The following is a 16,394-nucleotide window of genomic DNA, read 5'->3' as shown; positions in this document are numbered from 1 at the left end:
AACATTAGAATCAACAATAGCAACCAGTGTTGGGTTTCAGTAAAGTGTTGTATTTGCAAACTTATTAAGGAAGATAGATTTTTTTAAAACATCTTTATTGGAGTATAATTGCTTTACAATCGTGTGTTAGTTTCTGCTTTATGACAAAGTGAATCAGCTATACATATACATATGTTCCCATATCTCTTCCCCCTTGTGTCTCCCTCCCACCCTCCCTATCCCACCCGTCTAGGCAGTCACAAAGCACAGAGCTGATCTCCCTGTGCTATGTGGCTGCTTCCCACTAGCTGTCTATTTTACATTTGGTAAGAAGATAGATTTTTTTAGGGCCTCATCTATAACAGTCTCAAGCCTTAATTAGCAAATCATGCTTTTAAAGTTTTATGTTCTTAGGGGAAAAAAGACGGAATCTATAGTAACTTGAAGAGGGAAAGCACTACAATAAGTAGTCATCATTGTTCTAAGACATTTTTATGGAGGAAAATACATTATTACAATCTATCTTTTTCTGACTTCAGATCTCTTTTTCCTTCTTATAACATTAATTTAGAAGAAACACAAAGTTAATTCTTTATTTTTAAAGGCTCATTAATGACTTTTTCCCAAGTACAGTAGTTTGAACATACTCATAAGAAGTGATCGGAACTATGGATGGGTAGAAGGTCTTCAGATTTAATACAAAATCCTGTGAACAGAATCTTAGTCCACAAGTATTTGAGCTGAAGCAGGTCCTGCAAACACTTGCTGGACCCTGCGGATGAATGGATTCAGTGTTTTGGGGACAATGGGGCCCCAGAGACACCACATCCTACTCAGCCCCAGCCCCCATCGTCACTTGATTTTCAGAATTCTCAGCCTCAATGCTATCTTAGCCCACCTACCTTTTTCACCCTACTTCTCTTAAACACCTTCTTTTCTCCTGCTGTTATCTATGGGGAGTTTCCAAACACACATCCAGAATCATGCAGATCTGAGGTGAAGTTTTCACTAGTCTGCATCAGTGAAGGAGAGGCAAAGAGACACATCCAGTAAGATTTTTGTTAAGGTAGTCCTATTCCAAAATTATTATGATCTTCCTTCTTTTTCTGTCTTCCTTCCTTTTCTTTCTTCCTTCCTTTTTGATGTTAAATTATCTCTGCTCATATAAAACAGTAGTGGCAGTTATTTTTGTTTTGTTAATGATATCCTTAATTCAGAGAATAAATGTTGCTCACCCTATGTTGGTCACATATTTATATGCTCCTTTGTATATTAGTGTGTGTGTGTTCCAATTCAATAGTCTGTGAAGCTCAAATCATTTCAAAGCCACGGTGTACTTGTTTCCATCATGTTTCAAAAGATGGTGTCCTGGACTGGCAGACAACTTGGTACAATGAAAAGCACAGAAGGTTCTGGAGTCTCACAGACAGGGTCTGTGCTTGGAACTGAATCTGGTTCTTGTGGCCCCTGAGCAGGCACTAAGCTCTCTGAGCTCAAGCTTCACTTTCCATACAACGAGGGTGATAACAGCTACCTCAGAGAGTTGTCAGAAGATGAACACTTCTAACTTAATGTATAATATAGTGAATGCTGAAAGAATGTTGATTCCCTGGACTTCTGTGCCTCCTTTTGTCCCCCCCTACTCAGCACTTGGAGAAATAGATTAAAAAACGCTCAGTACACAAATCAGAAAAAAAGAAAATGCAAGACTCTGACGCTAGCAAGTGTCTACAGTTAAAATAGTGAGTGAAGGAAGCATTGGCAGAGAGACTAGTTGGAAATTGCAGAGTTGGGTAGGGTTAATTCTGGAAGACTCTTTCCAGGATTGAGGTGAGTTTTGAAGCCCGTTGAGTATGAAGAAGTCTTTTTTTTTAATTGAAGTATAGTTGATTTACAATATTATATTAGTTTCAGGTATACAACGTAGTGATTCAGATTTGTTATAGATTGTACTCCAATTAATAACTTAAGTTATTACAAAGTAATGGCTATATTTCTCTGTGCCGTATTCTTGTTGCTTATTTACTTTATGCATAGTAGTTTGTATCTCTTAATCCCCTACCCCTATCTTACACCACCCCTCCTCCCCTTTCCCCCCTGGTAACCACTAATTTGTTCTCTGTTTCTGTGAGTCTCTTTCTGTTTTGTTTTATACATTTGTTTGCTTTCTTTTTTTAGATTCCACAAACATAAAGAAATCTTACACAGGGATGGTGTATTGGACAGCAGCTAATCCTACGTTCACCAACGTGTGGGATATATCTCACTAAGGATATGAGTGATGTTTTATATGGTACAGAGGCATTAAACAATGTTTAGTCACACTGTTAGAGTTATTCCCCATCCAACTCTTTCAATTCTTCTGACTACATCAAGAAGAAAGTCTCAGTTTGTACTAGACTATCTTTAACATTTCTCTAATACTTAATAACCCATTTTAACAAAGAATTTCAGGCTTCAGTATTGCAGCCATTGAGAAGCAAGAAATATCTAAATGATTAAAAATGTTTTATTTTCATTGTCTTTATTTTTCCCATTCCCTTCTGCTTAAATTTTATTTCATTCACATTGATGATATAAAAAATTTTAAGTAGATTTAAATGTTAAAGGGAAGTAAATTTCAAGCATTAAGGTAATAATGTAGGTGGTACACAGCAAGGGCAACCAATCATAACAGTGGCCCCATAATGAGCAAACTTTAGAAAACACTGATCAGGCCCGTCTCTCTCATAAGGAAACGGATGAGTAAAATGAGATTCAGAGAAAAGAAGTTACTCTTTTCCAAGATCACATAGCTAGCTATCCTTAGGACTGAGGTTCAGTCCTTCTGTGCCACTGTTCATTTATCTAACTCTGCATCAGACAAACTCTAGTGTTAAACTGAAGATAATTGGATATAAAATAAAAACAGACTATGTGTTGAAGGTTGTTGGGAAGGGACTGCTTGAAGAGGCTGATGAGTGTTATAAGGGAGACTTAGTGAAGGCAGACTTGTATAGAACCTGATGCTGGAGTGCATCAAGTCTAAGGCAATTCCCGAGGGTGTCGTGACAGCGATTCCTCTCGGAATCCAGCAGAGATGGCTTGAATCCCAACTTCTCTACTTGGCAAGAGACCAGTATACACCTCTCAGCTCATCTGTACAGATTTATAGGAATGATAATAGCTAACATTTATGGGGCACATCATCTACCAAGCCCAACGTGATGCATTATCTCCCTTAACCTTCAAAAGAAGACAGAAAGCAGCTATCATTACCCTCGTAAGATAGCTGAGGACATCTACAGCTAAACCAGCAACGGAGTAGAATTCAAGCCCAAGCAGTTTCAGTCCAGAGTCTGACCTTAACCACAATCCTATTCTGTGAAAATTAAACATAAACAAGGGCTGCAAAGCACCTAACCAGGTGCCTGGCACATAGACGGCAAAATGCCTTTCAACCCTCCCTCTCTGCCCATGCAGTAGTGCTAGTCACATCCTGCTTGGCATCCAGAACCTTCTCTGCAGGGGCCTAGCCAGGGACTACAACTCCCAGGATGCACCAGGCGGAGAAACTGGCCAATCAGGAAGCCCGGTCTCATTTCCACTGCCGGGTCTCCCCACTTAGCAGCTAGAACTTTGGTGACGGCTGGCGCGGTGGGTACCGACGGGGTCAGTGTTGTGGGCTGCCCAGGGTTACGAGATTTTAAATAATCTTAATCCAGTTTTGGCGTGTGGGCTGGAGGTGAAGACCGTTGACATGTCCAGGCTGCCTCAGGTTCCATCTTCAGCCGCCAAGCGGGGCGGGTCGCCAGGTCTCCTAGCCCGTGGCTAAGAGCCCGGTTTCCTCAAAGGCATCGTCATCTGTTGGGTCGAGAAGGAGCGGTTGTCTGGGCGGCTCCAGGGAGGGCCGGTGGTCAAGGCTGCTGAGCACGTTTCGCGTTGTCCTGAACAGGTTTGGGAGCCCGAGGACTGCGGAAACTTCGAGGTTGCCTCTGGCTCCATCTTCAGGCCCCAGCCTGTGGCCCCCTAAGGCGTGGGGCTCCTCACGCGTGTCACGCCGAGGAGGAGGACTTGGCCTTTAGAAGGAAAACTTAAGGGATAATAATCGCTCCTCACGGGGAGGGCCTGGCCTCCTGGCCTCTGGCCCCGGGTTAGTGCCTAAGCTGCGTTCCTGCCTTCAGTGTGGTATTGTGGCCTCCGACCCCCTATTCCCTTGGCCCCCCGAGCCTGGTCTCCACTTCCCACCTCCTGGGGAAGCACTGCTTGACCAGCCTCTCCTTTCTCTGAGTGATATCCTGACCGAGCTCCCTGGGGAAGGCTTGACCAGCTCTCGCCTCGCTCTGGTCCACTAGGGTCGCCTTGCCACTCTGGCCTCTGACCCCACCCCACCTACGGGCACCTGAGGGCCCTGGATAACCTGACCCCAGAGTGGAGAGGGTCAACTTTCTTGGGCATTTCTCCATCCATTTAGTTTCTACTTACCTCTTGGTTTTTACTTGTGTTTTATTTTTACCTTCATATCTTTAAGGTTCTTTAATCCCCACCCTACCTCCTTTATTTTTTTTATCATCTTTCCTTTCTCCTCAAACCTGGGTCTTTACCCAAATAAGATAGCTGCCATTCCATTTTCAGTGCCTAGGGGCTTGTAGGTGGATGCAAAGTGTAGTTTTTTCATTGTCTGGAGATGAAAAAAATGTATTTCCTTTACAGTGGCTCTGAAGTGAGTGAAATAGGGTAAATACCCCTGACTCAGGAAAAGGCAGAGGCAAGGAATTGATTTCAAGGTTAGTTTGTTTTCAGTTTTTGGACAAGCAGCCTCACGCGTAACTGCCCACCTTCTGGAGCTGTGTGCACTAATTGTGGTTTATTCAAGTTATTTCGAGATATTTGAATGGCTAAGGTTAGTTTCTAGTGAATCACCTAGAAACATCTCTCTATATTTATATCTGACACAATTGGCTAAATATATGTACTTTATATATAACATAGTAACACGTTGATTTACACATTTCAGCTAAATTAAAATGTGTGTTGCCCTAAATCCCAAAGCTAAAATAGAAGTGGCCATGTTGCCATCTTTGTAGTCAAGGAATTATAATCAAATCTTATTTTAAGCTTTACTATGTACTTAAAGAAACCATGTACGGACCCTGTCATTCAAGCATAAGCTAGAAAAAGATGCTGACTTACATAAACAAAATTAGAGAAGATCTTATATGAGATTGCTAAATTGTAAGGTAGTTTATAAGTGCTGAGGCTTTCTGAAACGGGGACATCTGCATTTCCATTGTAAGGGCCCCATCTTGTGGATATGGTTTGATTAAAGAAGACACCTCATCCTAAGAATTCCAGTTACAGGTGTTTTCAGTTGGAAAAATATCAAGTTGATTCCTTCGTATGTTAGAATTCTAGCCATTATAGTCTCTCTAAAGAGACTATAATTTCACAAATATTTTAGTTCTGAAGTAACAGATTTTTCCTTTCAGAAATGCTGAAAATTTAAGTATTTTTAAAGTATACACAAATACTCCTGATTTATACATTGTTTTCGTTTCTCTTTTAAAATCAGATGTCTGACAATAATGTTACCAACCATAAGCTAAATGTGGAAGCCATAATTAAAAATATTAACACAATTTCTTTGGAGTTGAAGAAAATGAAAGGTAAGTATGGATTAAATTAAACATGAATTAAAATGTTTGCATGTCATTGTTATAAAATAAATAGTAGAGTCAATTTGTGCTTCTGCTGGGGCAAAACTGAATTTTGCCAACTAAGTAGGATTTTTCTATTTCTTAAGAAATGCTTACACTGTAATATGAACTAGATCTCTGAAGATGCATTATGTTTGAGCATTGACCTGGACGTTAGCAGACTTGAATTGTCATCCCTGAATCCCTTAATCATTACTAAGCCCCTAAAGTTCCCTCCAAGTCAAAACTTGTAAGTTTGCTTGATTGTGTGAATTAATGGTTCTAGTAGGATTAGATCTTATAGGTTATGATGTTTAGTCACTCACCTTAGAGACATATTCTGTAATTTTATCCCAGGCATGTAAAATTTCCGTGAGTGAATATTTCACCTATTCTTGACCAAACATTTCCTATGTTGGGAAACTCTCTATATCACCAGTCAATCTATTCCATCTTAGACAATTCCTCTTCATGGACTAGTTGAAATCTTTTTCCCTATTTCTTTCATCCATTGGTCCTATTTCTAACCATGAAAACCACTGAATATGTAGTGGTTATTCTTATGAAAACCTTTGGTATTTGAAGACAGTCTCTGTGTCAGTTATGAGACCTTCCTACAAGTAACAAAATACCAATTTAACATGGCTTATACAATATGGAAGATAATAAGAAGATTCCAAGGTTGGGCAGCCCTAAAGCTAACTCAGATTTTTAAAGACTTCATCAGGTACTAGGTTCTTTCCATATTTCTGCTCTGTTATGTTCACTCTGTTTGTCACTTCTCATGGTCATTACCTGCAGACATGACCATATACAGACACTGTCTCTGCCTGTGTCTCTTTTTTTTTTTTGCGGTACGCGGGCCTCTCACTGCTGTGGCCTCTCCCGTTGCGGAGCACAGGCTCCGGACGCGCAGGCTCAGCGGCCATGGCTCACGGGCCCAGCCGCTCCGCGGCATGTGGGATCCTCCTGGACCGGGACACGAACCCGTGTCCCCTGCATCGGCAGGCGGACTCTCAACCTCTGCGCCACCAGGGAAGCCCTGCCTGTGTCTCTTATATAAGCCTTTCTCCAGATCCCTCCGGCGCATTTCCCCTTTCCTTTCATTGGCCAGATTTGTGCCACATGTGTATCCTACAGCAGCCACCACCAAGGGGAACAGACCAATTTGGACCAGTCAGCACTTACTGCTGGTGCTGGGGAAAGAATCACCTCGAGTGCAATCAAGTTGTGCCCCCAGGAAGAAGAGGGGAGTGGCTGTTACTTAGGCACCGAATAGTGAGTGCCTGTTATGCTTTTCCTATGTGTTCTCCCAAGCATTTCCCAGACTTTGATCTGGGAACACTGCTGTCTCAGAAGATGTTAGTAGATGCTGTGCAATAAAAACGGAGTCCATCAACTGATGATCAGATAAGTTTGGGAAGGGCTTTATGCTATATAATTCTCTCACAAATTCATATGTATCACAGTACGTATTAAGAGAGGCTGTGAGGAGTCTGATATAAAGGAATCGGGTTAGCTCTGCTTAATTCATCATCTCTCAAAACCAATCTAAACACTACGGCAAGGATCATGTTTCTAAAATGTAAATCTGCTGAAAATGCTCGTTGGCTCACCATTGTCCTCAGGATAAAGTCCAGACCTCCTAGAATGGACTGTAAGACCTTGAGATCAGGCCCTGCCTACCTCTCCAGTCTGTTACCTCATTCTTTATTCCCTGCACGTTCTGTGTTCCAGTCACATTGAACTATCTGCATATCTACACGTTTGCTCTCTTTTGTGCCTGTGCCTTAACACCTCCTCCTGCAATGCCTACTGTTGCACCCCTACCTCTACCGCACCAGGTTAACTACTTATTAGTCAAGGTTGCTTACAGTGGAAAACTTTTTTTTAAGCCAGTATATCATCTCTTCTACATTTTCATATTACCTATCACACTGTATTATAATTGAATGTCTACTTACTTTTCTTATCCCTGCTCATCTGTAAGCTCCTTAAGGGTATTCCTAGCACTTAACACAGTGCCTTTATATAATAGGCTCTTGAAAAACATTGATTAAATGAATAATTGGTTCCAGATGCTTGCACTCATGTAAAACAATTACAGAAGCTTTAGATTCTTCTCAGACTTTATTATCTAACTGTTCTGGTTTGGGAATTATTCTTTCATGAAGTAAAATAAAATAAATATGATCAATATGTTTTTGAAAAGTTGTGGGGTAGGGCAGGCAGTGAAGATACAAGACTTGTAGAGCTAGACTAGGAAGGTAGACTTCTGGTAAACAGGGAAGATTAAACGAACACTGTTATCCCCACTTTCTCCCAAAAGTAATAATATCAATAGCTAACACTTATAGCATTTACCATAATCCAGATACTCTTCCAAGAGCTCTACATAAATGGACTCAATTGTCATAACCTTATGAGGTAGGAAATAATACCATTGGCATTTACAGATACAGAAACAGATATAGAGAGTTTAACTAACTTTCCCAGAGTTACACAACTAGTCACTGGTAGACCTGAGATTTAAATTTAAAGTCCTACAAGTTGAGGGAAAGAGTAGTACTAAAAACAAGGGTCTTAAGACAAAGTTTACATATTGAGTTACAAGACCCACAGTGGGGAAACCCACTTGGCTACAAGACATTGGCAGCCAGATTTATACCCTCAAGCAGATTTTTCTTTCAGGAATCAGACCAGCCTAAGAGAAAAGACCTAAAGATACTGATAGCAGAGGTTCCTCCAACAAAACACCCAACCAGATCACCCCACAATATAGACCACCATGGGCAAAGAACTTCCAATTGTCTTTTTAGTACCATAGTCTTAAATACGAGCAGACAAGTATGGAAAACAGATATTTGAGGAAAGCATCTAATGGAAGGAAAAGCAGAGACAAAACCAATAAATAGATTCAATCAACGGGGAAGAAACAGATTAAACTCCAAGAAACTACATTAATATCCACAGAGAAGTAGGAGAAGATGCTATGTTCATGAAAAAGGAACAGGGTACTATAAAAAATATTTAGAGAACAAAGTTAAAAGTGTGGCATAGAAATAAACTCTGGAGAAGGGTTTAAAGATAAAATGAAGAAAATTCGAGTGTAGAGCAAAAACACAGACAAGGAAGTCCAACATCCAATAAATAGGATTTCTAGAAAGAAAGAACATAGACAATGGATGGAGAGGAAGTCATTAAAGAAATAATCCGAGAAAAATTTCCAGAGCTGAAGGATATGATTTTTTACAGTGAAAGAGCCCATCACAGTAGATTGAAAATAGACCCATACTAAAAAAACAATAGTACAAAATTTCAGAACACTGGAAGAAAAAAAGATTCTTAAATCTTCTAAAGAGAAACAATGATTAAGAATTGGAATTGTATGAAATTTCTCCATAGAAACACTGGAAGCTAAAAGAAAATGCAGCATTGCCTTTGGAAATCTGAAGAAACATGATGTCCAACCTAGATTTCTGTAGCCAGTCAAGTAAGCACTGGTGTAGAGAGAGAAATTTTCAGACATAAATTTCCCCACCTCAGGAAGTTACCTAGGTTGCATTCCACCAAACAAAGGAGTAGACCAAAAAAAGAGAGACCTGAGATTCTGGAAAAAAGATATTCCACATAAGGGAGGGGTGAAAGGAGACCCTAGGATAATGGTGAAGGGAGTTCCCAAGATGTGAGCTGTACAGCAGTCCTAGAGAGCTGTCAGTCCAGACTAGAGCTGATCAGACAGCTCTAGGAGAGGAGAGGCTTTCAACAATAGAATAGTCAAGGCACTTGACTATACTGAGAGGAGATTTACCCAACTGCAGAAATTTGATAATTAAGCAATGAAAAAAGGAAACAGTTATTAACTGTGGTTAAGTGGTAGCTTGCAGGAAGGGAAACATGTAAGACTCAGCTGTAAAGATTATATAATCAAGAAAAATTTAAACATTAAATATTGAGCTAAGAAAAATTGTCCCTCAAGTACAGTGGGGGAATGGGTATAAGTGAAAAGAGCTATATCTTAATCTTCTGTGATCAGAAGCAAATAGATAATACCTAAAATTGAAAAAGAAATATGCATGCCATTTAGAGATATGGAGGTTAAATACCACCCCTCCCAAAACAAACAAACAAACAAACACAGAAGAGAACCACAAAAGCGACAAAAACAAAATGGGCTCCAAAAAAGTTAAAAGTGGTTGCCTCTGGGAGAATAGGAGCTGCTATTTTTTGCAACATGCCTTATTTGATTCTTTATACTATGTGCATGTATAACAGATAAAAATAGTAATTTTAAAAATACATAAATTTGCATAAATCAAATTGCAATTTAGTTAAGATAACTGACAATTTGAGCTAAAGAGCCCTTCTAGTAAGTTTCTATATCATGCTTATTTTGTAGTATATAAATTTGACTCTAAGTCAAAATTGGGCACATCTAAATTGCGGTTTGAGCAATAATCACTTAAAAGAAAGCTAAATTAAGAATTAGGAAAAAGCTCCTTAAAGTAATAATAGTTGCCCATGACATATGTGCTACAATATAATGTCTTCTATTATTTTGTTTTACACAGAGCTCTCCCAGTTACTGCTTTGTGACCTTACCCTATGTTTTAGTCATCCTGTGAAGACGGATGATTTAAAGGAAACAGAAAGAAACAACCCCCTCTTTGAAGAGTCTAAAATGTCAGATGTATCTCTTGCTTCTAACAGTTTTTTAATCTGATATTTTATTTATTTGTTGTGAATTTATAACTTTTTATTGTTGAATTAACACATACCTAGGAGAATTGAGTTTACTAATATATTTAATATAATAAAAAACAAAATAAAAATATGTTGAGTTGTAAAGAATCATTTCATGCTCTTGAAGGCTGTTATTTTCTTGTTTTAATGTTTCAAGGAATGGCTAATTTATTTCATTAATGGCAAGAGTATGACATAGGAAATTGGCTATGAGGCACTGCTTATCCTTTACCCTATGCCTGAATTTGGCTTAGGTTGAAAGAGAGTTACTAAATTCTAAATGTATGGTATGACTTTATATTAATCAGATCTCTCCTGGTAGCAAGTGCCAAAAGCAACTCAAGCTAGCTGAAGCATTTATTGGGTCATGTGACTTGGAAGTCCATGGTTGGGATAGATTTCAGGGCCTCCACTAATTCATCAGATGTCTCTATCCTGGTTCTGTTTGTGTACTTGGCCTCATCCTCTCCTATTAAAAGCTGATTTCCTCCATATGCCAGGTAGAAGGGGGTAGAGGTATGGTAGACAACTCCAGGTGTACAGCAGTATCTTTTGGGGATCCCAGAGGAAAGAGATCTTCTCTGTCTCAGTGTTTAACATTCCAGAGAAAGATCCTGATTGGCCCAGCTTTGATTAAGATGGGTCCTGAGCAACTGTGTTTGGTGAGGCTCGTATCATATGCCAGGGTCTGTAGCAAAGGAGAGACCCCACCAAAAGAACAGAGTTGCCATGGCCTGAAGAAGGGGAGAAAGAATGCTAGTCATAAAAACATCAGATACCACTCATTTCAGTCACTGAAGTGGAATAGGCTTTAGTTTTAGGATACCTTTATTCTAAAACTTCCTAATTTCTGTCCCTTTCCACCAACGAAAACTTAAAATAATAAGCGTTTACCTTGTAAACATAATTCACTACTATATAGTTGCTTTGAATTCTACCATGTCCTTCATTTTAGATAATTTTGAACATAAAGTATAAAATACCATGAAGCAAGACACAAGGTCAGCAGAACTTGTAGCGTTTTCTATCCTCGTTACCTAGCACCTAGCTCAGTGCACAGAATAGGCATGACATAAACGCTTGTTGAATATCCTATTGAATAAACAGGTAAATGAATGCAAGATTTTCAGCTCTAGAATTCCTGAGTTCTGGACCCTAATTTGAGAATTTCCAGTTTCTAAGGATGAAGTTTTGTGAAGCATTCTTTTTATCATCATTGATTAAAAGTCTCCATATGCTCATTATCTTAGCAAATCGTGCCAGTGGTCTTTCTATTAGCTCATGAAAGTGAAGATGCAAGATATTCTTTGTGACTCAGAAAACTCCTAGGTTAAACAGAGAAGCCAAATATTTTTGTTAATAAAAGTTTTGGGGACTTCCCTGGTGGCGCAGTGGTTAAGAATCCACCTGCCAACGCAGAGGACACGGGTTCAAGCCCTGGTCCGGGAAGATCCCACATGCCGCGGAGCAACTAAGCCAGTGCACCATAACTACTGAGCCTGTGCTCTAGAGCCTGCGGGCCACAACTACTGAGCCCGCGTGCCACAACTACTGAAGCCTGTGTGACACAACTACTGAAGCCCGCATGCCTAGAGCCCATGCTTCACAACAAGTGAAGCCACTGCAATGAGAAGCCCGCATACCGCAACAAAGAGAAGCCTCCACTCACCGCAACTAGAGGAAGCCCGCGCGCAGCAACTAAGACCCAACGCAGCCAAAAATAAGTAAATAAATTAATTATTTTTAAAAAAATTTTGGAATAACAACGAAGGCCTCAAAGGGGAAAACTTAACTAAATGCGAGGTTTTCATTTTGTGAAATGCCTACTACTTTTTGTTAAATGAGATATGTAGGTTGTAGGAAAGAAGTGAATTGCTTTGAAGAATTTATAAAGCCTTTTGGGGAAGGGTGAAGAGAGGGCTTTATGACAGTTGTCAGGGGGATAAAAATAGAAAAAAAGTATCTAATTGGAAAGTCTGATCAAATTTTTCCATGTATATATACATGGCTTTTTCATCTTCCCAGGAAGACTTTGGTAAAAATCTACATCACTTGATGATGCTTTTGGAGTTGGGTAGGGGTGGAGGAGGTAGGGTGTGGGTGTCGGTTGTGATGAAATTAAATCCGGGTGTATATGACACCAAAGCCTCATCTCTAAATTTAAAATGTTTTCTTTTGGTATTTGTCGCTTTAAAACAGAAAAATGATAGTGTGAATGAAATAAAGTCAACAAAGTTGTTTTAGGAACCGAAAAGTGAAGCAAAAGGCAAATTAATTTTAATTCCAGGAAATTATCCCAACTGCATTTATCTTTTTCATTAAAAAAGTATACAAAAATCCCCCCAGCAAAAACACCAAATAAGTATGAAACACTTTTGAAGCCTCTTAAATTATTGCTCTTGAGAAATTAAATTTTAGTAATTTTCAAATTATACATATAAAACTGATGATTGCTTTGAATGGTAAAGGATTGGCTATTTAAAAAATCAGTTTTACGTGTTACCAAAAACTATTACCATTTCAGTGTTTCGAAACTTACCCCAAATTGTTTCTGTAGGTATGTAAACCACTGTACGTGGAAATGGGTGTTCAAATACACATCTTTTTAAAATGAATTATTACAGTGCACTACTAGACTTCAAGTGTGAACATTATTACTCATGCACTTTGCAAATATTGAAGAAGAATAAATAAATTATGGGATCTTTGACAGTCTTCATTTCAAACACTTTCTTAAGGGAAAGGACAAAAACTTTGTGTTCGTGTTGAGGGGTTCAAATCATCCCTGAGTGTTTGACGGTTCACCAAGATTGATTGATCTTCCCAGGCTGGGACAGAGGCAGGAGGAAGGTTCATTTGCTTGGCTAACTTGCTAGGGATAACCTGCAGAATACGTTAATGTGCACTGGTATCTGGAACCTCGGTTCTTCCCATCAATGAGCAGAAGTGGCATTTTCCTGAAGTAGTCGATAATATCTGACACAGACAGAAAGTCCTGAAAGATTCAAAATAGGGAGATAAATCAACATTGGAATAGGTAGTGTGAATTTCACTCTCAGTTTTTTTTATCTGCATAATATCCTACCTCTTGAAGTATGAGGATTATGGGAAAAAAACATGTAAAATTTGGCAAATATTTTAATGATTTCTGCTATAGAACATTGAAAAAAATAATTCCTCACCAGTATCTAGCAAACCTTGGATAAAAGACAAATATGTATTTAGGTATATATATTTTTAACCTCATATAGGAAATTATATATATTATAGAGATAGAGAGAGGGAGACAGGGAGAGTCTAATTACGATAGCCTTACCTTAGGATCATTCTATCTGTGGTTTGGTTTTGGTTTTTGTATCCCTACTTTACTCTAAATCACGAACAACGTTAGGAGGTATAAGGAATCAGGAAGTCAGACAGCATTGCCGGTGTCTGAAGATGCATAATAGTTCCTTCGTGATCTCTGCCGTGTCCCCACTGCCACCTCCACACTCACTTGCTCTGTAGCAAGTCTTTGCATTCATTACCTGGATCACCCTATCCCTGATGGTCAGACTGGGAAAGCCCCATCCATCCATCTAGATATGGGTCAGAGGTCACTTGGTACCCCAGACAGAGTTATGCACTTCCTCCTAGACTACTCTGCTAGGTGCCTCCCTCCAGGGCAACTGCAATGAGTGGTTTGTATTTGTATGTTTCCACACTAGACCAATAGAAGTCCTGGAAGGCAGACATCTGTGCTTCTATAGGACCTATGCAGCTCTACCCATGCTGAACCAGTGATTCAAACATGTGACCAAAATCATGTGGGGTTTTTTTTCTACTGGTTTACATTACCATAACTTAAAAATATTTGGAGTGAAGTGGAAGTTATGGGTATGTTGTTTCTCATTCTGGAAATGTTTGATTCAGCTGATCCTCCTCCTGGAAATTTGAACTTAAAGAACATGTTTGGGACATTAAGTTTAGCTATAGTTTCCTTTGCAAAAAGCAGCCGGGAAAGGTTTCCTTCACACCAGTTGTGATAACTACCCCAAAAGCGACTAGCATAAACCTTGGAAAAATAGAGGAAAATGTCTTTGGCAATCTGGCCACCTTCATTGGCCTTACTTCCATTTTTCGTAAGCAGTGACCCAAGTCATTTTTCCAGATGTCCATTTAAGACACAGCCCTATAAATACACTGTAATCTTACATTAAAATTATTAAGTCACAGGGGTGACTTAATTCACCTCTGTGTCACAGAAGGGACTTGCCTTTGGCACCATCTAACTGGATTTTTAAAAATTTAAATGCTAACATACATATATTTTTTAAGTTACACATGTGATTTTAGACTATTTGGAATAAAAGATATAAGTAGCAGAGGTAGATACTGTTACCATTTTATTTCCTTCCAGTAAATGAAGGGCTTCACCAATGTGACTTAACTCTAAAGTTGCCAGGCAGTATGGACCCCAAAAGAATGCTACAGCAAGGTTCCATGTAGGTAGGTATGCAGAGAGGCATAAATAGAGAACTGGGGGAAATTTTACAACTAGAAGTCCTTACCTCTTTCCCTCGGAGTCCAGTTCCCAACAAGTAAACTTGGCTTTCCTCCTGATAACGGATCTGAATGTTGTAAACTTTCTCTTTGTACAACACCATGAGGACGTATGGATTGGTTATTGTTTTTCTAGAGCTGTCTCTAACCAGGAAAGTGCCATCCTAAAAGGATAAATTCTTGTTATTATGGGAGCAGCAAAAGTCAATACTCCTGTTGCCCGTGAGAGCAGTAGACAAGCCTCTAGGGATCTGGGAACCTACCAGTTGACAATTCAGTGAACATTTAGTTCCCCAAACTGCAGTCCCATGTGGCATGGATTTCTTGGTTGTCAAGAAAGAGGCAGCAGAGATTATGTTAGAGAAATTTCCAAATTTCAAAGAGACCTCTTTGAAGTCTCTTGATGAAAAAGGAATCTCTTTTTCAGTAATAAAACAAATGACAGATGGTTGAGTGGATAAAGGGCCAGCAAAATAAGGACTTTATTGGTTAACTAAAGATGTATCTTCCTACTGCTGAGAGCTATTTCCCTAACTCTTTCTTTCCACAGTCAAAGTCAGAAAACACCCAAATTCCTAAGAAATTTACCCATTTTAAAACCTCATGGTATCCAGGAACAGTGTTTCATCATCAAACACCTGAACAAAATCCAGTGTGGACCATCTGTGTTCTTATCTCCCTTTTTCTTCTGATATTTACCAAAATAGTATTGTGATTTGTCCTGTACTTTAAAATTTCATTCCATAAATTATCTACATAATATTAACACTATAAAGACCTAATATTAAAATACAATGAATTAGGAAGGACTCATTTAAATTACTCCCTCCTCTGTATATTGAATCAGGATGGTTCTAAATAGCCATCCATCTGCAATAATGGCTTTCCTTTGTTCTTTTTATTCCAGGTTGATTGAGTAAATTCTAGTGGGAACATCTCTGTTGAACAAATATACGTGTGGACCAGCGATTCATAGCCCTGGCTTCACTTTAGAATTTCAAGTTTTGGAGACTTCCAGAGCCCACACAGCACCCCTGACTAATTAAATCAGAATCTCTCCAAGTGAGACCAGAATCAGAATTTTTTAAGGCTCCCCAGGTGATTTCAATGTGCAGCCAAGCTTGAGAACTACTGTTGCAGTCTTGAGATGTGAAAGGTGTGAAAGAGGAAGGATCTTTGCTTTCCTGTCTCTGATATATAGATTTAAGGTTAATGTTCAGCACTGGAAGACAGGAAATCTGGTTTAAGATCTTTCATATTAAATGACAGCTAGAAATTTCTAGGGGAAAGGACAAAAAATTGCTGTTGTCTCTCTCAATACGGGTCCCTTCACATTGATGTGGATGGCAACTGTGTATCAAGAGGAAGATGGAACCGATAAGACATTGGAAATTTGGGGGAAAGAGAGTCTCCTTTTGATGCTGTGTGATTCCTGTGAAAAGATGGACCATTTTA

At 39.3% G+C, this 16,394-nt stretch overlaps 2 protein-coding genes across 5 annotated transcripts in view; one reads left to right on the top strand and one right to left on the bottom strand.

Moving 5' to 3' along the window:
• Positions 1–3,572: 3,572 nt before the first annotated feature.
• Positions 3,573–10,703, top strand: C3H5orf58 (chromosome 3 C5orf58 homolog). 4 transcript variants are annotated; one of them, XM_067732880.1, is made up of 4 exons: positions 3,573–3,615; positions 4,672–4,745; positions 5,531–5,624; positions 10,226–10,698. In XM_067732880.1, the coding sequence occupies exons 3-4, from the start codon at positions 5,531–5,533 to the stop codon at positions 10,375–10,377; spliced, it is 246 nt and encodes an 81-aa protein (XP_067588981.1). In that variant the 5' UTR covers positions 3,573–3,615; positions 4,672–4,745; the 3' UTR covers positions 10,378–10,698. The 4 variants fall into 4 exon arrangements, with proteins under 4 accessions (XP_067588981.1, XP_067588983.1, XP_067588982.1 ...); XM_067732881.1 differs by having other exon boundaries at positions 3,597–3,630; positions 10,226–10,699; XM_067732882.1 differs by lacking the exon at positions 4,672–4,745 and having other exon boundaries at positions 3,578–3,615; positions 10,226–10,702.
• A 1,949-nt stretch (positions 10,704–12,652) lies between these two features.
• The window catches only part of LCP2 (lymphocyte cytosolic protein 2), a 43,844-nt gene continuing 40,102 nt past the window's right edge, over positions 12,653–16,394 (bottom strand). The window contains exons 20-21 of the mRNA XM_067732883.1: positions 14,948–15,103; positions 12,653–13,392 (exon numbers count right to left, since the gene is read on the bottom strand). Coding sequence (XP_067588984.1) covers positions 13,270–13,392; positions 14,948–15,103 — 279 coding nt within the window. The 3' untranslated portion in view covers positions 12,653–13,269. The remainder of the gene's footprint in view (positions 13,393–14,947; positions 15,104–16,394) is intronic.

The sequence above is a fragment of the Pseudorca crassidens genome, chromosome 3, assembly GCF_039906515.1.
Source record: "Pseudorca crassidens isolate mPseCra1 chromosome 3, mPseCra1.hap1, whole genome shotgun sequence".
Lineage (NCBI taxonomy): Eukaryota > Metazoa > Chordata > Mammalia > Artiodactyla > Delphinidae > Pseudorca > Pseudorca crassidens.
The sequence above is the reverse complement of the archived record's forward strand: the minus strand, read 5'-3'. Positions and strand labels throughout refer to the sequence as shown.